At 42.6% G+C, this 22373-nt stretch overlaps 1 protein-coding gene across 2 annotated transcripts; it reads right to left on the reverse strand.

Moving 5' to 3' along the window:
• Positions 1–12603: 12603 nt before the first annotated feature.
• On the reverse strand, positions 12604–19411 carry zbtb18 (zinc finger and BTB domain containing 18; the record flags this gene model as incomplete). 2 transcript variants are annotated; one of them, XM_079249154.1, is made up of 2 exons in its annotated part: positions 12604–14318; positions 19220–19411. In XM_079249154.1, the coding sequence occupies one exon, from the start codon at positions 14299–14301 to the stop codon at positions 12604–12606; it is 1698 nt and encodes a 565-aa protein (XP_079105280.1). The 2 variants fall into 2 exon arrangements, with proteins under 2 accessions (XP_079105280.1, XP_079105279.1); XM_079249153.1 differs by lacking the exon at positions 19220–19411 and adding an exon at positions 15600–15639.
• Between the last annotated feature and the right edge of the window lie 2962 nt (positions 19412–22373).

Genomic DNA, 22373 nt, shown 5'->3' on the forward strand with positions numbered 1-22373 from the left:
TAATTCCAACCCTTACCATCCATCAAATGCTAACAATTCACAGATGTGGGTATCTGGAGGCATTAATTCCTTCCTCACCTTTTGTGTATGAAGCTGAATTATGGGCATCTGTCATACACTTTTTGTCATCTTTAATAATGTCAATCACTCCTTTTCAAAATGTTTCTTCTGCGGAGAAATTTGGGTTATTCTTCAAGGAGGAGGTCCATCTTTAATGAAGCTCTCTTGTAGTGTGTGTGGATGTATTCACAGTCTTGACTTGAACAATTGAGAGAGTGTGATTAGAAGTAGAAATATGAGCAATGAAGATTGTACAAATAAACAATTTTTTCATCATTATATTTGATTTGTCATATTTGTTTAGTCACATGGGTAAAACTGTAATAAATGCTCCTATATAATCATGCTTAGTTAATTTTGTTGATTTCTTTTTTGGAGGTCTGCTGTGATAGGCCAGTTTGAACTGAGAGGATGGTTCCTCATGGTGTATAAGTTGTGCCAAGCAGAAAAGCTGGCCTGCACACAGGGAAGTTGTAAGTTTGTTGTGTTTGCTGTCACAATAAATGCAAAACTGGTTTGCTGCTGCCCAAATCCTGCAATCTTATTCTTACTTTGTTAATATGCCATCTTGTCTTAACGGGCACTGATGGATGATGGATATGTAGGATTTAGGAAGTAGAGAAGTCCAACATGTGCTGTAAACACTGTGTACGGTTACATGATGTTTTTTTTATTTTTTTTATTCAGAATTAATAATTTGGTATGAAATAATTCTGTATTGACACTATTATTCTATGAGTTTGCATGGAAATGATAATTTAGAATTGAGCTTTACATGTAAACGCATCCTTCCTTCAATCTGGGGTAGGTAATCTTGCTCAGAGAGAATATTTTTTACTCTGGGTAAAGTGGTTCCTCGTCCTGATAGTAGTCTGTACATTTTGTAATAATGAACAATAAGAAATATAGTTAGACCCCTCAGTTTACTGTAAATTTGTAAAAACAGACCAATCCAAATGTTCAGACCAAACTGAAGTTGTTAATTTCTTATATTTCGTAAGATTCTTCACCCGGCTCCCCTCCTCCCCCTCATGCAGTGCATACCTGACAGCCACACCCTGCATATAAATGGCATGTTAGGATGAAAATACAAAGCAGTGAAGAAGAAACTTGGAAGCAAAACATGGCTGAGAAAATGCAGGAAGGATTTCCTCGACCCGGCTCGGTTTATTTGCCTCCTCCCAATAAACATCCGAGAAAGAGAAAATCGGTTGAAAAAGCTGCAAATAAAAAAGCCTTGGATCACGCAAGGAGCAAAACCAGAGGGGGAGGAGCCAAGACAGGGCGCCACTTTGACATGTTGCTAGCTCCCCAACATTACCTACTCCAGCTTTAAATTCCGCTTAAGATCGGAAGGTTGGGAAGGGTTCTGATTGGACAGGTGTTGGCGTGACGTACTTACATTTACCAGAAATAAACAAAGTTTGCTTCCTGCTTGTTGTCTGTTTGGTCTTAACATGAAAACTAAATGAGTACCAGTTTCACCGTTATTTTGATTATAACTTTAAAGCACTAGCTCGACACGAGCATACTACTTCACTTTTTTCAGCAGCTGAGAAGTAGAGGGACGATAGACCACCGAACAGAGGAGGCAAAACAAAGTGCAGAATATGTGCGTCATTGGGATGGGACAAGGTTATGAACATGCCCAGAGCAATCGGAATGAACTTGGAGCAGGATTAAGGTTTACCGTACATGACAGAGGAATAAGTAAGTTTGGATTTAAAACGTGAATAAACCAGCCACTTACTTCAGAATCAAGTTTAATTCTGAAATTACCTTTTCATTCAGAATAAGGTGTTTACAGTTTTCACGAGTTTAAAACAGAATTTAAGAGGAATTAAATCCCCCATGTAAACGTGGCCATTGTGCAGGCTCAGTCTTGAACACACAAACATGAAAGCCTGTGGATTAGCACCTTCCACCATCACTTCCTTCCTTCTACTTCTCACATAGGAACCTTTCAGACTTGCAAAGGGAACAGTAAAAGAAGAAACGTGGGCAGAAAAATTGTATGTTCCGACTTGTCATACACACACGTTTGGTTAAAAGCCCTTCACATCAAACTTCAGCTCTAACTTTTCAAGTTGAACTGCTCTACAGCTGCATGTCGCCAGTTATCTTTCTGTGGCTGCAAGTGAGGCACCAGCTGTGCTAATAGTAAACGCCAACAGGAAAACATCATTCTGTTGTGCCGGCTTATCAACAAGCAACAAGAACCATGTAAGGAGGTCAGAGGGGGGCGAGGAGAAGGATAGGTATCTGAAATGCAAACATTGGAGCTTGTTTGAATCCAAATTTGTCACACTGTTTTCCCTTTCTTATCTTTTACCTTTAGTTTGACTTCTTTTCTTTCACCACTTTATCATCGCATTATGCTTTAAAGGTTTAAAGGATTTAGGATACTAAAACACAAGCTGAGGATTTCCTAGCTGCTATGGCAACATGTCATGTACCAGCTCTGGAAATCCTCCACATGTAAATATATAAACTTTGTTAATCATTTCTCATGCAACTTCAGCAGAAAGTAGATGGATAGACTGATATAACACACCATTTGGATTCTTTTATATGTTTTTTCTGTATATCATTGCTTTTCAGATAAAGTTCATTTGTGGTAGATAATCATTTAGACTTGCGACTTGTTTTCTCACACTTCTCCAGTTTTCTTGAATTTTTAAGGACATACTGTACACCATGCAGAGAAATACAAATTCTTCAGCTCAAATCTCTTAAAATCATCTTATCGGTGCAAAAATACAAGTTTAAGCCTGTCAAACTGTATTATGGTTTAGCATTTGTCACATAGAAACTATTTAAAATGGGTTCAATGCTTAGTTATCTGTTATGTGCTGACACTGGCTCATCCCTTGAGTTCGGGGCATTTTTATGTTTAAATAATTTGCTGGTTTTACAAGCAAGAAAACATCCTCTGAAAATGGTCAGAATTTTAGTACCTGACCTAAAATGCATTAAATAGCAGCCTATGTTCGAATTAAAACTCAAATACCTCCAGAAAGGCAGGAGAACGGTTGGTCGAGACCACTTTGAGACATCACACTGCTTCTTGGAGGGAAAATGTAAAGAAATTATGGGTAGCTGATGACTTCTTTACAGTGTAGCATGAAATGCAGCAGATGTATCTTCTGCTTCCTGACTATTTATGCTTTCACTTTACAGTTTTCTGATCGTGAGGTGGAACTGCCGTCCTCCATAAAGGAAGCATCCCTGACGGGCAACATTAATGAAACCGAGGCTGAATTCAGCTCTGCTGAATTTGTTTGCTAAGAAACAATGTAAAGTTAAAAGGAAGAAATCTTTTCTGACATCCAGTCTTTGGTCTGATTCTTTTCTTCTCCAATATCCTTCTCTGCTTCTTCCCCACCACCATACAGATGGTCCCAAGCTGCCTTCAATAATCCAATGCACAGCCATGCCAGTACACCCGAGGCTACACCCCTGATGCTCCACTACTCACACACACAGACAGTGCCAGTTCCCTAGGCAGGACCCCTGTCTCCCTGGCCCAGATTGGATCACTGTGGTTCAGCATGGAGCAGTAACACTGGGCCTCAGGGCTCGACATGAGCCTGCAGGGCCCCACGTTGGCCTCAAGTAGCTGGGGCTACAATGGAAAAGAGCTCTGAGGCTCGTATGTGTTATCTTTTGATGATGAGTATTATTATTATTACACAAGCTGGAGCGGACACATGTTGTTATTAGTTTAAGCCTGGATGTGTGCAGGCACTCAGGAGCTGACACAGACAATAAAGACAGAGAGGAGGAAGAAGAGACAGAGGAGAGATGAGAAAGGAAACTTATTTGAGTTTGCAGGAAGGGAGCGTAATGAGGGAGAGGGTGGATGGGAAGACGGAGGTAAATAAAGAAAAAGGAGGGATGGAGGAGAAGGACGGGTGCTCAGAGGGAGGGATGGACAGAGTGCAGCGGATGGGGGAGGGATAGAAGAAGGGATGGAAGGAGGAATGCGACAGATGGGTCGTGCCTGGCCAGAGCTGGGAGGGAGCGGAGAGGTTGGCATCACAGGGTGAGAGAACACACACAAACACACACAATACACACAGTTATTACACACATACATTCATGTGCACCACTTAACTCCTCTCGTGCACGCTCTCTACTGTCTTCAGCATTCTTCATCGTGTCAAGAAAACGTCAGCCATATGATAAATATACAAATAAACGGCACAGTGGACATATTTCCACATATTGTTTGCATAAATTTGTTTTCTGTCGGCGCAATCAATTTCCCCCTTGGCAGGCTGAGATGATAGCTTAGTGTGCTGACTAATTCACAGGTTCACCTCAGAATTACACAAACTTCTTCCAGTTAGAGTCAAGATGACCTGAAGTCAGGAGGATCAACAGGCTTCTTTCCAAAATGCTGTTGAAAACACCTGGAAAGGAAAGCTACACCTACAAATCCCAACAGCTTCACTGTGATGTTTGTTTTAATGACCAAAAACATGGGAAGTAACTACATAAAAAGTACAACCTCCAGTAATTCACAAATATTTTAGTCAATTTTTTTTTTTTATTAACTTGATCCATCACCCTTTTTTTTCACCAAATAGCCAGAATAAGTATAAATATTCAGCAGCTGATTGGATCAGCTTTCTACCATCATTACATGCCAACATTAAAGGTCCTATATTTGACTTTTTTTCAACAATTTCATATTGGTGTCAGATATCCAACAAGATTCTTGTCAAAGTGCTTACCTTAAATTTAGCCTTAGTCTTTAAGTTCAGTCATACCCAAAGGGTTTCTAATGATCTTTACTGAGAATTGTTTTTGTGTCTGAACCTATTAAATGTTCATAGTGGTGTCCACGTCCACTCATCGCCCCTCACGGGGAGGGGATACTGCTTTTACTGGTACTCATTGGCCAGTTTAGAGGATTGGCTCAGCTAGCCAGGGTGCAGGTAAATGGCAGTATCTACTACGGGGGGACTGGTTATTTCCTTTCTTGAGGTCACAAAGGGAAAGATCTCAGACGCAGCCATTTGAGCACACATTTGCTAAAAAGTGGAGTAAACAAGTGGAAGAGGTAACAGAACTTTCTCATTTTTGGACCTCATACACAGCCATACATTTGACTGAATAAAGGACCTTTGACCTTTAATCAACCTACTGTTCAGTTAAGCTTCATGGAACCATTCAGTAAATGGCAGCTGCCTTTGCGGACTGCAAAACCATTTTTTACGGTTATATGTTTCACAAATGAAGAGTTTGGAACCTGCAAGAATCCAGCTGCCATACATGCATGCTGCTGCACTGTCTGTACTTTTACTGGGGTTTGATTTACTCGTGACAACCACAACTTAACAAGATGCATTTAAATAGCAGCACAATCATGTTGGACAAAACTGGTGCGGAAATTGACTTTTAAAAGGTAAGGTATTTTGCGGAAATCTGATTCAGCCTGTTTTTCTCCTGTTTCAAAGGCAGAATTAACTTCTCATCAGTGTTGGGTTGCATCTGTGCTGTGACCTCCCACACTGAATTGTGACAGAAATACAGTTAGCTTGTAGCTCGATGGTTGTATATCTTCTTTTCTATTCTTTTCTAGTTTCTAGTTATTATTATGACTTTTTTTTTTTTTAATTTATTTTTACTGTTTTTGACACAAAAAATCAACTAATACATCAGGCATTTTATCTAAAATCTCTTGAAACACATGTAAATGAGTTAATGCCATAAACTCATCAACATGGATTCATTAACTGTACTTGCTTTATATTATGATGACATCGATTGTGAATCCATTGAATGAATGTGAAGAAGCTAAAAAAAAAACTGAATATGCAAACTTATAGTGGGATTTGAACATATGACTGTACTGGTGGCTTATTTTCACGACAAGTTTATTGAAGCCAAAAGCATCAAGGTAGCAATATTCATTTGATTATTATTGAAACTGAAATAAATATTGCTAACAGACTAATAAGTTTTGTTTTTTACACTCGAAAAGTAAAGGCAAGGTGCTTAAAAATGACACAGAAAACAATCTGCAATCAACATCTAATTTGATTAGCCGAGATCAAATTACAATATGATCATAAGTGTAAAATCAGCACAACGTCATCAATACTGGTACATTGCAACAGACCCACAACCTGTTCGCCGTGAGGTATCAGTGCTGCCCTTCTGTGCTGCTCTCAGCTGGACGTCAACTCAAACATTCAGCCTTATTTCTGGTTCTTTTACAATGTATTGCATCTTGTGATTTGTGTGTGTGTGTGTGTGTGTGTGTGTGTGCGTATGTGTCATTTTCATCACATCACCACTGTGCTTCAGCAGGAGGAAAAACATTACAGAGATAATGAACTTGACTCTTCCACAACACCACAGCTGGCTCACTGCTGCACGCTTGTCATGTGTGTGTGTTCATACATACATGTATACAACACAGCAGGCAGGTGCACCAGATGTCTGCACACACACACACACACTATACAGTTGCATTATTAGCACGGGAGACAGCACCAGCCTGACAGGTTGTGTTAGTGACACTAAAGGACCCCTCCCTGCCTGACCCCGTCAGGTCACCGTGGCGATGATAAAGTGCTGAGTCGTGCACATGTGTCCCGGTGCCAGCAGTTTCCAACAACACCCTAAACACACCCTGTTAATGCCCCTTATCTGGCACACACACACACACACACACACACACACACACACAGCTGGGAGAGGATGGCACACGCAGGGAGGACGCTTTCATCTCTTTTTGCAGGGATGCATTGTTGCTTTAACCTTAAATCCATTTAATCTCAGTATTTACACCAAATTTCTTTAAATGCACCCTCCTGATGAAAGATTTATTTATTTTTCATGCCGTTGTGTGTCAGTTCCTCCTCAGTCGAGTTCGATGTCGCTCTCCTTCCTTGCAAGACCAACACAAAGAACAAGTACTATTTAATCCCATCATAGCCAAGCCCTGCAGACAGAGCAGCTGGAGGCCTTTGTCTTTGTGTTTGTGTGTGCTGGATGACAGGTTACATAAACCTATACTACGCCTGTGTGTGTGTGTGTATGTGTGTGTGCAGTTGTAAGAGTGAGAAAATGGTATATTAATTCTCTTTTGCAAGTTCTGGGTTTATATGGATATGTGTGTGTGTGGGGGGGGTTACCAATTGATGGGGGGGGTATTATTTGGGGGCCCCCTCTCATATAGAGACGCACAGATATTCAAGTTCGAGTTGCGTTGTCTTTTGTTTCCATAGAGGACTTGGGGGGGAAGGGGCTTAAGGGTGCAGTGGGTGGCTGGATGGATGGGCAGCATACTGGGATACTGTGTCTGCTGATCCCCCTCCAAAAGAAAAAAAATAAAAATCCCCCCTCCCTCCTGTCCATCCACCCCAGCCAGTGCAGTGCCACTGTATTGTCTGCCTGCATGCAGGCTGCTTGTTGCTTGCCTTCTGTCCTGCTGTGCTGAGTGCTTGACAAAGGAGCTCTTTTAAATATGTAGACAATTGTGGATCACTTGCACACACACACACACACACACACACACACACATGCGCACGTTTGTCCCCGCTTTCCTCTTTTTTTCTCTCCGTCAATTCTTCCGTGGCCGGACCTGGCCTGGGAATGTTTCCCTTTTCATGGAGAATCAACAAGTCTCAGACATGAAAAGGGTACAGGAGGCTTTTCTCTCCGTTCGTGCAGCCACAGGCTTTCAGAGGACGCTTTGTGGCGTGGCCATCTTGTAATGGCTAAAAGCTGGAATCCTGTTTGTTCTGCTGCTTTGTTCTGACTGTAGATCTAATCAGCTTCTTTTATACTAACAGATAAATCAATAATGTTTACAGAAAATATAAGAAACGGGTATTTCTGGCTGCAGTATTGAATACCATAAAAAAACTGTGTTCTTAAACTTTTAGATGTAAATATCTGTCTTTGAGATCTTTTAGATGTTGGAGCCTTAAGATATTGATCTTCATACGTCACTCCTCCACATGTCCTGATGACACTCTCCTCTTTATCTCCTCCTCCCCTCCCCTGTGGTACTGGAGCCCTCCCTGGCAGCTTGGCAGAGTTAGCTCCCTCACGCGATGAGGCAGAGTGCTGGGGCCCAGGCCCCAGACAGGAGCCCAAGCTGGTCTCAGCCTCCCAACATGTTGAGCTGGCCCGCCTTGGGCACAGCCAAATGGTTCTGCAGCTGCCCCTTTGTCCCCCTTCCTTAAGTAAACAAAGGACAGAAACAAATTAATGACCTACATTCACAGCAAACCTCCTCGCAGAGACGGAGAGCGAGCAGTTGTCTACAAGCAGATGTTCACTTACAACGCTGCAGACTGCAATTAATGATCAAGCAGTGCAGAATCAAAGGAGGTTTTCATATATTTTCTGCCTCTATAGTAACTACTGAATGCAGGTAAGGTTGAGAACATGGCTTTTTAACAAAGTTTGAAAAGTTTAAACTGGAAACTTTGTTTACTTTTCAACAAAATGTCTCAAAATCGGTTAAATCGCAATACAAGTTCACATGCTTGTTTTTAAGATGAACCACGGGATGAGGGGGTAAGAAAAAAAAAAAAAAGATTTCCTTTGCTCAAATCACCCAAAATCCTGTTACCTCCTCTAAGTTTCTTAAACCAATATTAGGCATTCATCACACTGAGGACAATGTCATAAAGATTAGGAGTGAGCTTATTGCGTGAGTGTGCAGTGGGGGCTTACCGAAGAGACCATCTGTGGCCTAATGAACGCTGCTCCTTGGCCTCTGAGTGTAGGGGCTTTTAATGCATCTGTAAGAGCAGGTCTACTGAGCAGCAAGACATTAGCTAAAGCTGATTTCTTTACTGGAAACCCGTGCTTGAGGACCTTTGGAAAGAGGTTGTGTGTGTGTGTGTGTGTGTTGCAGGGGATTGGAGCTCCACAAGCTGCTGCGCATTTTCTTCTCAGATGCAGCCAACACCTCAGCCAGTGCTGCACATGTCACAAAAGCAGCATGAGCAAGTGGTTGTCTGCGTCCAAGCACGACTCATGCTCATGCACACACACACACACACACACGTAACTTCCATCCGCATCACAAGCAACAGAGGGACACGACGCAGAGCGCTCATCCCTCTGCAGCCCGACACTCCAACACCCCGAGTAAAGACGTCCGTGAAAGAATGATGTTTAAGCTTTCATCTTTGAGATTAAAGATAAACGAAGGACGCACAACAAACACTTCACAACAAAGGTTGAATTTCAGGATTCTTATAATTTATTGCAGTTTGCACACAATTTAAAAATGTCAACAACAACACACCAGAAAATTACAAAACTAAACACAATAAGAATTTACTCCCCTTGAGAAAAAAAAACCAAAAGAAACAAAAAAAAAAAACAAATAAAATAAAAAAAAGAAAAACAACCCAACTATGATTGTCGAAGCTAAAACGACTAAATCTGCAAAGGAACAAAATTAAAGAAATATCGTAATCTCAACAGGGAGCAAATATATTTCAATCAAAATCTGCTTGTTTTTTTCCCCAGACAGTGATTGTCCTTTTTCAAGAGACTCAGTCATTTCACAAACCCTCCACCCCCAACAACCCCCCCATCATGTCTTTCCATAAACTGTCTATGACATTTTTTTTTCTCCTTTTTTTATGTTTTAAACCTTACTTAAAAAAAAAAAAAAAAAAAAAATCTCCCCCTCCCCTTTGTTTTCAAGTAAGCACAGCAAAAGATGCAGATGTCATGTCAGGGCGGTTACTTCACTGAGCAGTGGACATCAGTCCCCCCCCCCCAAACTCACACTTAAATTTAATTTAAAAAAAAAAAAAAAAAAAAAAAAGTAATAAAAACAGCCCGGACTACAGCAGTTTAAGGCGGTCAAGTACAACCAGAGGAACAGAATGGTTAAAAAAAAACAAAAAAAAAAAACAGCAGTAATGATGAAAACAACAGCAGGATGAAGGGAGCCCATATGCAGACACACTGCCAGTGAAGAAATAACGTTTCAAGACAAACAACAACAAAAAAAAGATGATGTGGTGCAAAAATGCCGCAATGTCACCCACACTGTTGCGTTGGCAAAGCCTGCAGATGCCACCAGATGACAGCAGGGCACGCACGCACACATGCACGCATGCACACGCGCATCTGAGTGAGGAGGAAATGTGGAGCTTGCGTATTTCTGCCAAATGTTTTCGGATTGCATAAACGCTTGTCCATCTTATGAAAGATTTAAAACTGATTTGGAGATGCAGATGTATAAACCAAACAGAGCAACTGTTAAACTGATGTAGCCCAAACATGACATTCACACACAAAGTTTTCCCAATCACATCATCAAAATATAGTAAGACATTATTTGTCTGATAAATTCGATAAATTCCATGAATTTACATGATTTCCATCAACCATTTCTCAATGATCTACAGTATCAAATACTTCCATTGCATCAGAAATGCTTTTTTTTCCCCCCTTTCCTATTTAATAAAGGCATCTTTTCAGCAAAAAATCTGATTTCATGTTGTTTAGCTTAAAAAGGTGCTTTTAGGTCGGCCAGTTCTCTCCCGTCTATCTCAAAGAGAAGACTTGAAGAAGAAACCCCAGCAGATACCTCAGGACATCCGCTGCGTTTAACGTGAGATGCGCTGCGTCGAGCTGGGTGGCTTGTCTGCCCAACTCAGCTCAGCTCAACATAAAGCAACAATCTAAAATTAAAAAAATAAAAAAGATATCTGACCCTTCAACTTCCAGCGGGAGAACTCATGTTTAGCCTCTCTCCTTCCCTCTTCCTGTCTCTGTATCCATCCCACCTCGGCCAAGCCACAGGACTGCACTCATCAGACCTGAAGCGAGAGGCCAAAATCCGCTGAGATAATTAAGAAATGGCTTCAGCGCGTTTAGGTCTGCAGAGGACGGACACGAGAGACAGAACGGCAAAAAAAATTAAATAGCGGGGACATTTAACGCTTGAGGAGGAGCAGGAGGAGGAAGTGCTGGGTGAACGTAGATCCTCAGTAGGTTAAACTGACTTGTACTTAACCAAGTCACTCACATACACACACACACACACACACAAACACACACAGCAGAGAAATCAGTGCATAAAGACACAGGCTTAAAATGCTTCGTCATATCGCTTCAACATCCGACAGAAACACATTCGGTCACATTCCTCTAGAAGCCCAGAAACAGACCTATATCGATTAGAAAAAAAAGGAAAAGTTCACTGTCAAAAAGTTTAACCTTCAAATGTTTCCCCCTCTGATGCGAAACCACAACTTAAAATTTTAAGACAAAATTTTAAAAGAAAAGAAAAAAGAAAGAAAAAAATCATGCATTTTTTTTTCCATAGCTGTGAGAATAATATTCAGTTTTTCAACAGACCGCACCCTGGAGAAATATTCACAAAGAAAAGAAAAGGAAAAAAAAGAAAGTCTGTTCTCAAATATTTGATCAATTACAATGTGTACAGTAATACAGCAAATTCACATTTTTTTTATTTTAAAATATACAGGTGTGGACGTCATGCAACAACAGCAGGTCCCATTACAAAAAGGTAACAAAAATATTAATAATAATAATAATAATAATAATAATAAAGATTGTTAAGTTAAACTATAGCAGAACAATATACAGAACAACCTTAAATTAAATACCTTTTCAACAAGTGATGTTTTTAAAGACTGCCAGCTAAATTTAAGAAAAAAATAATAATATCGATAACAATAATTATTATTCGTAAAGGTCTTTTCATTTTTAGAAAATACTTCAGATTGATTGGAAGTGAAAAAAGGAGGCTGTGCATTGCATGAGAGCCATCAGTCAGTCTGTCTGTCAGCTTTCTCCTGAACACACAACACCGAAGAGCTTAAGAGAAGTGGGGAGCGCCTCGCCAACGACACCCTCATGCCAGTAGGAAATAAAATGAATACACACAAAACACACTCATACACACTCACGCAACGTTAGGTGAAATTTTTGCCAGAGTAGTGCAGTATCACACACACGCTTCTTCAAATTGTGTGTGCGGTGGCGTCGACTTGTGATCACAGTACCCGTTTAGTGTATTGTAATGCTTTTTCACTTCAGTGTGTTCGACCTGAACTCCTGCAGTGGCGTTTTGCTGTCTGTGGAACTGGGACAGATACGCTGGCCAGCGTCGGGAGTGTTGTGTCTGGGTATGAAACACAAAGTGAATTTTTCTTTAAAAAGAAAAAAACAAACAAAAAAAAAAAGCAAGACATTCTCACTGAGACCCATTTCCTCAGATGCATCTGAAACCACAAACAGAAGAGAACTAACGCCAGGTAATAAAAAATAGTTCAGAATCAATAGAATAAAACAAAAACAAAAAAAAAAAACCCAAAATAGCAACAAAATAACTCAGTAGTAACATTTTCATGTGCTATTAAAGTGCAGTTGGATGAGATGTTGCAATTAACAAGAACATGACTCGCTTAAATCCCGACTTTCACACCCCTTCACCTCCCTTCCGCCTCAACCCCAAGCCGCTCTACCCTTCTTTCTCTCTCCTGTCTCTTTCCCTTTATCCAGCCCAGCAGTCTGCTTCTACTTCCACAGTTCCTGGGAGCTGTCCTCGATCGCCCAATCCCTGACATTGGGCAACGCCAGCGGTTCGCTCTTCACTGACAGCGAGTTGACCAGTTCGCAATGGAACTTGCGGATGTGTCGGTAGAGGTCCCCGGATTGCGTGAAGCGCCGCTCGCACCACTTGCAAGCGTGCGGCTTCTCGCGCGTATGCACCACCGCGTGGCGGCTGAGGTTGTGTGAGTACTGGAAGCTCTTGCCGCAGGTGGTGCAGGTGTAGGGCTTTTCGCCCGAGTGTGTCCGCTCGTGGCGCTTCAACGTGTACATGCAGGAGAAGGTTTTGCTGCAGATGGTGCAGGTGGGCACGTTGACGTCTCCAGCGGGCTTGGAGCGGATGCCCTCCTGCTCCCTGAAGTGGGAGCTGAGGTGAAGCTGGAGGATGTGGGGGGAGGGGAAAACCTTGTTGCACAGCGGGCACATGAAGATCTGGTTGTGCTGAGCTGAGAGCATGTTGGAGACGTAAGGCAGCAGCGAGCTATCCATGTTGGCCACCTCTGCCTGAGCGCGCTCGTTTTCTCCTCCTAGGATGTCCTCGTCGTCTGCCGAGGGCGGAGGTTTCTCATCCCGCTCCAGCTCCGAGGCCAGAGACGCCTCTCGCAGAGCGGACAGGTGCGCCTCCAGCCCGAGCCTCCGCTGAGCCGACAGTGGACCCCCAACCCCATGATGGGTCAGGCCCCCGTTCGTGTTGGGAACGGCTGCCTTGGTGAGGCCGCTGTGCTCCATGTTATAGTCCCCACCTCCTAGCTCCTCTTCCTCATCTGAAGCCACGCCCCTCTCTACCTTCACCCTCACAGCCAATGGGCTTTGCAGGCTGTCTGGCGTAGCTGCCCCACTGAAATAGGACTGGTGGTGGTTATTGTGGTTGCTAATGGAGATCGGCTTGACGGACAAGTCCAGGACGCAATCAGCTGCGTCATTCGATACCCGCCTGCCTCTGTGCCCTCTGTGAGAGCTCATGGAACGGTGGGATCTCTGGGAGAGAGATCCGGTGGAGCTGCTTGGGCTGCCGGCAGGTGAAGGCACCTTTCCTCCCTCCCCGGGGCCGTCTCCACCCTGCGTCTCCGCCTCACCGTGCCCTGGACTTGTTGTGGCGATGGCTTGTGTCCCTGATCTGTCTGCAGATGGCAGCCTCAGCCACAGTGGACCTCCTTCGGCCTTCCCCTCCTCTTCTTCATCACTGTGAAGCAGATCGGCAGTAGCAGGTCTGCCTGTTGAACCATCTGATAGACTGTCGGCCTTGTCAGAGCAGCTGGAGCCGCCGTCGTCCTCTCTGCGCGTGCTGTCTGCCTCCGCTGTGGCCTTCTGCTTCAAACGTTTCTTACACACCTTGACAATGTCATACATGTGTAAGTAGCTCGCCGCTGCCAGCACATCCTCTACGGGAAGGTCCTGGAACTGCAGCTTGCCCTCGTACATAAACTCTAGGAGCAGGGAGAAGGCTGGGGCCGTGACGATGTCGCTGTTCAGGTGCACCACATCTCTCTTATCCAGCTGGTCCTTGTAGAAAAGGTGAAAGTACATGCTGCAGGAGGCCAACACGGCGCGGTGGGCACGGAACTGGGCATCACCCACTAACACCGTGGAGTCACAAAGGAAGCCCTGATGTCGCTGCTCGCTCAGACACTGGAGTAAATGTCTGCTGTGGTCTGGAAACTCCATCCTGCCGTCCTCATAACCTGCAGCCACACACAGAAACACAGTCAGACATGAGTACATCTCATCAGACTCTCAGCATCCTCTTCAGACTCTCTCTTTCCCATCTATGTTGGGTGTTTAATAATATATGTTTCCAAAAACAGAAATGAAAATTTAAATGTTAAAGCAAAACCAGCAGAAGGTAAAGTAAAAATGAGACAAAGTTGCTGAAACAGTAAATAAAAACAGACGTGTTTCTCATCATAATTTCAGGCTTTTTTTTGTAAGAAGTTCTGCAAATAAAATTATGGTAAACCAGTCAAGAAGAAAGAAATAAAACAAGAAAACGCGGAAAGAGAAGAGGGACAAGACAAACGCCAACATCTCACATCTGGTTTGAAGCGGTGGAAAGAAACCGCAAAGCGAGCGGCAAAGCATCGCAAAAAGGTAGGTCAGCAGCGGTGAGAAGAACGACACACGAAATACGGTACACTTTAAGAAAATATCAAATAAGATAAAAATGTGTCGCAGAAGATTAAGTGGTTATACAGGAATGGAAATATTTAACATAAACCACAAATGCATCAGCATGATGCTGCCAATGAGTCAAATACTGGGTCTAAATAAATAAAAAGAAAAGCAAATAGAAGAAAAAACAGCAATAATTACAATTAAAATGAGTAAATTGACAAAATTACATGAATATAAACTGAATTCAGGAGTTGCTTCAGTTTCACCACGACCAAGACTTAATCTCAGGTAAACCACCAGCGACAGATTCCTCTACTCTGCCTCTCCGTCTTTCTGCATCTCTCCAACTCCTCTGCTTGCACTCCTGGATTGTCGCTGCTCCTACGCTGGTTATTTTTATTAACCCACTTTGGCCTGGCCTGGCACAGCCCTTTTAGGTAACCAGCTTTCAGCTGCACACGCTGTCCTCGCGTTCAAAACACACACACACACACACACACACACACACACACACACACACACACACACACACACACACACAGGCACACTCTTAGTACCCAGCCTACCTACAAACCACCTCCGCAGGCTAAGTCGAGCAGAAAAACTGTCCAATTGAAATCGCCCTGTCAGAAAACAAAACAGCTTGTCCCTTGTTTAACCCGCTGGCGCCGGCTTTAGGTGTGAGATTAGACGGGAAAGAGAAGACAGAAAATATGTGGTAATGCCTCCTAAAAGAAGAATTGGTGGAAATGATCTAGTTGTTGAACTGTAGAAAAAAAAAAAAGTAAATAATAATAAGAAGATGATAAAGGAATAAATTTACAAGAGAAGAAAAAGGCATAAAGTCCCACCTGTTAACCAAGTCGATTTGTCCTGCCTGAGAAAATACATGAGTCCCGCTCTGCGCTGTGTTAACCAAAGCAGTTAAATCACCTCATCTGAATCAAGCTCAACCAAGATTGTAAGCGTGTGTGCGTCTACGTATTGTGTATGTGTGTGTGTGCTCACCCTCCGGCTTGCTCAGACTGCTTTTAATGAGCGGACTTACGGGGACAAGGGTGTACCACCTCCCACCTCCCCCCCTCAACCCCACCCCTCTGTCCAGCCAAACCCCTCTGCTACCTCCTCCTCACACACACACACACACACACACACACACACACATACACACACACACACACACACACACACACACACATAGACCATTCGTCACTCACATACTCCTTCCCGTCTGAATGTTACAAGAAAAACTCAGCACATCCGCCCCGTAGAAGAAGCTGCCCCCTTCCTCAACCCTCCCACCCACCACCACCCAGAAGAGAAGATTTACAATACAATCACTGTAAGTGCCCTGCTCGTCACAGCATCAATCCTAATCCTTAAAGATGGCTAAAAATAAAGACGGCGGTGTCGGGGAGGGAGCTGTCAGCGGAGGCTCTGGAGGGCCAGCAGCCAGTCAACCAGCCCACCCGACTCGACCCACCCGGGCCGGCCAGCCCGCTCAACCAAGGGGTCTGAGAAAGACCCATGCGGAAGGGGCAGGGAGGGAGAGGGTGAGGGAGAAGCTGGGACGGCCAGGGAGGGAGGCTTACCCACATCTGATCCAGCTGACGGGGGCCATATGGCAGCTGCTAGCCAGATAAAGAGATTAAGACTAGGAGGGAGTGCGATTACAGCTGTCTAGCCAATTCAGGCAGCTCAAATCTGCAACTTCTAAATTAGTCTCCTCTACTCCAGCCGGCAGGAGGGGGAAAAGTGGGTAGAGCAGACCGCACATGCTTTCAAGTAATTTTACAGTGGGTTAGAATTAACTGGAAGGGAAAAACGGATTAGATAATTAAGATAAAATAGCTGCTTAGTTCATTTTATTTAAATTATTTTCTGCTTTTTATTAAATACAGTATGTTATTTCACAATTTTAGCCAGTTACAGAACAATTAAAACTCTTTAAAAATGACTCTACTGGTAATAAATAATGTGATAAAAACAATAAGGGCTGAAAATAAAGAGAAAAGAAAGAATGCATCCACTTACGAACAAGTGTCCCAACAAAATTTCTGGGAAAACAGCTTGAAAACAGAAGCAGAAGCAGAGTTTTAAACGCAGCCTTCCTCCGACTACAAACTAAAAACACAGCAAAGTGTTTCCGGACAGCAATTATCCTCAGACAGGCAGCACCGACTACTTTTTCCGTTAACTACTGAAGCACTCAGCAGCAGCTTCACGAAGGTTTGACACGCCGGAGATCTCCACAACAAAACAAAATAACTGCTCTACTATCCTGGACCCTCCTGCTCCTTTCGCTCACATGTGTACACACACACAAACACACACGCACAAAACGATACCTGCAGCAGTATGCATCAACTTGATTAACTCCACAGTGGCAGAATAACCAAGTTCTCTGGCTGAGAATGGCAGCGAATCCTTCTCTCTATGAATCAATGAGTGGGTAGAAGAGGAGAGTAGAGGAGGGGAGGCAGGCAAAAAACAACAACAAAAAAAAAGCAAACCCCCCCCCCCCCGAAAAAAGAAAAAAAAACTAAAAAAAACCCCCCCGAAAAAAAAAAATACGCTGTTCAAACTGCGAGGAACAGATGCAAAGTGGAGGAGATGTTGGAGGGGGAACGAGATACCACCTCCCTCCTCCTCTTCCTCCTCCTCTTAACTGGCGCTGATCGGCAGCCGCAAACACACACAGCGTGCACACATACACACTGCACTAACTCTCCCAGGCTGCCGCTGAGACTCACAATAAAGGACTGGGGAGGGGTGGAGGCGGTGGAGGGGTTGGAGGAGGAGGAGGTGGGGTGGATGGCAGCCTGTCAGCTGCTCTGACATCATCCTCAGATGGAGATGCTACCTCCAGCTGTGCTCTTTCTACAGCCATATGCTGCCTCCTCTACACTCCTGCCACCAGACTCCTCTTTCATTCTACCAACACCGCACAACTTTGTCTCTCTTTCTCTCCCCCTTCTTCTTGCTCTCTGGGAAAAAAAACCTATTAAATGCAGAAGGATGCCGATTTTGGTACTTATTAAACAGAAGAGTTTACTCACCCTTTCCTACCATCAAGACAAGAAATATATTTATATTACCTCTGTACTTTTAATGCAACTTTTTTTTTTTTTAAATTTTTGCTTCCTTTTTAAAAAAATTTTAAATCCCCCTTCCCAGTCTACCTCCTTCCAGTAACCATAAACAAAAGCCAACACAGCACATTTGTTACTGACAGACGCAGCAGCTGATATTGTTTCCCACTTCTTTACGGTTCAGCGCCGCGGCGCCTCGTCTTGTATTCATTCATCCTCTCACTCATTCATTCCTCAATCTAACCATGCTCCCCCCCCCCTTTTTTTTTTTTTTTTACTTAGGACCTTCCAGACAACTAACAGCAACAACAAAAAAGATAATATATATATATATATATATATATATTAAAGAAAGAAATGGATACAAGTTCCGAAAAATAAAGAATATAGTGAGTCCAGCTCCTAAACAAAAAGCCAGACAAGCCTTTAACAAGCCAGAGAGAAACTCATTCCTGCAGCTTTATTTCGCTTTTCGTTTCAATGTTTTAAAGGGGAAATGCGCTGATTTACAGTTTACAGTGTCTCCATTTGCTCATCTGCTTTTGTTTTCTATTTAAATATGATGGCAAAGCATGTTCAGCGAAGTTTAAAGGGCGATTTGTTTTTTTTAATATATCGCCGCGCCTGATTTCGTACTTCAACACAAACGTGGATAGAAAGCGGATAATAATTATTTTTATTTGCTTTATAAGTCGATTTTCACATATTTAACTTGATCAAAATGAATGAAGGGATGATGGGAAAAGTGTAATACCATTATAAACTTTGCATCAACTCCACCACTGGACTTTTATCTCAACCCTTTCAATTACAGCGATCTATTTAAATTCATTTTCACCTCTCTTTAAACACAATTTCTCACTTCCGTTAATCTGTTGTACAAGTTTGTTATAAATGAAACCAATTAAATAGTTGAAAGCTCAAACCAAACTGAACGCTTAAGCTTCGACCTGCCAAGAAAATGATCTTAAAAAGTCCAAGTAATATTCCGACTACCACGTTTACACACAGCTGCTGAACAACACGAGGAGACTGTAATTAATTTCTTACCAGAAGACACAACAAACACAGAAACACACACACGCACACACGGAGACCCACGCAGCTAGCTAAAGCCCGAACACGGCTAACAAAAGTAAGACGGACAGGATAAAATAATGGGCTATTTCCAGCTGTTCGTAAGGCCCCGGTGCCGTGACAACAGCTGGGGAAACACCGCGGAGGGACACCGCGGAGGGACACCGCACAGGGACAGCTAACATAGCAACTCTTCTGCGTGAAGACAACGCAGTCATGCTAAGGAAGGTTTAGCTACTTTTCCCCCTCCGTAACCCACCCCTCTATCTCCTGAGCCTCCGGTGTTAAGAAGCAGCACTTACAGACAACAAGGTCCAGCGTCTTCCCCGCTTCCTCCGTCCAAATCCTCTCCCCTTTTTTTTCTCCCCCTTCCAAACTAGATTGACTTTGGACTAATTTCCATAACAGGCTGCCGAGGCGAGCAGGCTTGGGGACGGGGGAGTGTAGCACTCTGCGGCGGCCAGATGTTTCCGAGCTGTTGCTGCTCAACTCGAGCTGTGGGGAAAAAGGAGGCGAGTTGACTGGCACGGCACGGAAGCCAATGGTGCCGGCGAGGAAGAAAGTGGAGGGCCTCTAAGAGAGGAGGAGAGGGAGGGGATATGTCTTCTTCTCTCGTCGGCGTAGGTTGACACCAGGCAACAACAACAGCAGCACACACAGTGAGGAGGCAGGGAAGGAGAAGCTGGGCCAAACCAACTGGTTCTGCGAGTCAGCGGGGTGGACTGGCGCAGCGGAGAGCGAGTGGAGAGCGGCGCGGTGCACGCTGGGAACTGTAGTCACGGAGGAAGGGGGGGGGGGGGGGTGTTTGGGGAGGGGGGCGGAGCTGATGTGAGCAGGTGCACCACCACCTTGATAGGTTTCTACTGGATAATGCTCAGCACTTCATTGTTGATGTTACAGTGGTAAACAAGCAGGTCTTAATCAGTGGCATGAAACAGATGTGCCTCCTCGTGAGGTGTCTTTTTAATTATGTATGATCAATATTAAGATGTAATAAATGATTAACATCATACTGAATTATAGTAAATCTGAATTTAATGAAGTGTGTGGATGTGATGGAGGTAAGTTTTTGTGCTGTTGTAAAAGTGTGTCGATTTTAGTTGCAATCTTACGTCTCATATATTTAATTATTTTTCCTCAGGATGAGTGACGGAAGTAATTAATGAGCATGTCATTTAACATATGCACAGATTGAGCAAATAAACAAATAGATCTGCAATAAAATGCTCTGTTCTTGAAATGACATTTTCATGCATTTTAAAACCCAAAAAGGAAATAACTTGTACGTTTCTGTGCAAACTTTTTTGAAATGCAGCATTTTTTTTAAAATTCATTTTGTTGTTGTTTTAGGTTTTTTTTTGTTTGTTTGTTTGTTTTTTTTAAACATATGTTAATAAACGATTAAATTGTGCCATAATTGGAGATTATTTTGAGCTGCAGATTAGATGCCCTTCACTGAATGTTTTCAGTTGCGGCTCAAAGAGATTGAATATTGCTTGAGGATACTTTTTAGAAAGTATAATTCACTCTTAAAATTGCTAATTTCTCAGTAATTATTGACAAAAACAAAATTTAGTGACCTTTATTTAGCAATTTAGAATTTATATACTTATCCAATATGTATTTATTGCCTGATTTCAGGTCTTGTTTCTCATCATTTAACTGCAGCTCATAAATATTGATGTCATTAGCGCCATGACTGATTATGCCATGTCTGGCAATCACTACAGTTTTGATTATTGATTGATTAATGTGCAGTTTGATTCACTTTGGTTGTTTGAGTTTGTTTTAACCATAATTTATTGAGTAAACAATTAGTTAACTTTAATAATAATCAGCATTAACTGATTATATTATAATATTAAAATCAGTTTTTTATCAGTTTTACTGAGCTTGACCCTGACATTGAAGTTTATCTCCTCTGTAAAACATTTATTTTCTGACTTTCATTGCCTTGATTCTGAGAAGTGACAGATGTGCTCATACCTCTGTACTCAAGTAAAAAGAAAAAGGAAAGAAAAAAGATACAAGTTATTGTAATTTATTTTAAATGAGCAACAAAGGCAAAGGAAACAAGCCTTTTAATTGTAACAGGTTTCTGTGCTGGCTGGCAGGTTTTAACCCCCCAAGAGACACATGACAGGCACTTTAATAGGAGACCTATGACTCGCTTTGCCTTGTAACTCCAAGGCTTTGTGCGCTGAAGCCTGTTTAACCTGTAAAATGCAGTTTACAATAACCAGGCCATTTCATGAATGACTTGTGTGAAGGCTGAATTGAATCGTAATTTGTCTGCAGATCCATCATTTTTACCCACATATTTTGATTGATGTCTTTTTACAGTGTGTGAAAATTGCAAAGATGTATGTGTATTGCAGACATTCAAAAACAGAAAAAAGCACTAAATCTGGGACATGGAGCACCATAGAGTTTTACATATTTTGTTTGAAAAAAGAGAAGTTCAGGTGGTCAAACCAGTGATCCTGCACAAACACAGTGATAAAAATAAAAAAAAAAGTAAAACTGTGTTATAACAAGGGCAAAATCACAGCTCCAACCATAGACTGACAAAGTAAGAATGTGGCACCTCACATGTTTGACAGTGGCATCTATCACGTTTTTTTAAATCCTCTCAGATGTGGGTCATTGGGACAAAAAAAACCCACCCACCTTTTATACAGCGTCTGCTTGTCACGAGAGCCTCGGCATGAAAAAAGTTTGTGTGGCTCTGGTTGCCTGAGTGAGTCCACGGGCCTGTTTGCACTCCCTAAACCTGTCCCAGTAAACTAATTGGCGTTACTAATAGATGGCTGGATGAACTGCAGCGCTGTATGGTAATGAATTCACACGATCTGGTGTCATAGCTGAAGGACTAGTTAAAATGCAAATGAATGATGACCCTGTTATGTGTCTATCAATTTGGGGATCTATGTTACCAGCAAATTACAATGAGCCCCTTGTTCATGCAAGAAAGCACAATTGGGCCCAGCAAGCAGACCAACAATAGGCCTGCACACAAAATTGGATTTAAGGGCAGACTTACAAAACTATTAGCTAATTTGTGTGATAAATATAAAAGAGCACAACTATTTTTGTAGAGGATCTCTGCAAATTTTAGTCAATATTAGGCTCTTGTTAGGATCATTCTACTCAGGATCTAATAAAATCTGGTCTGAGTTAATTTATCAGGAGATTCCTGTGTAGCTTTTGAAACTTTTCTCAACTTCCTTGTATTTCCATTTAGATCAACGCATTGTTTTTCCACTGACAGATGCTAGAAGTGTGTGTGTGTGTGTGCGTGTGTGTGTGTGTGTGTGTGTGTGTGAGCAGAAAACTGATGTTTGAAATTAGGGCTGTTTTATCCTCCCTACAGCTGAAAACTAAAGACAAAGCAGAAAGCAGGCGGGATGAAAACATAAAAAAGAACCAACGTGCAGAGCAGACGTCTGCAGCAAA

The sequence above is a fragment of the Telmatherina bonti genome, assembly GCF_933228915.1.
Source record: "Telmatherina bonti genome assembly, chromosome: 11".
Classification (NCBI taxonomy): Eukaryota; Metazoa; Chordata; class Actinopteri; order Atheriniformes; family Telmatherinidae; genus Telmatherina; species Telmatherina bonti.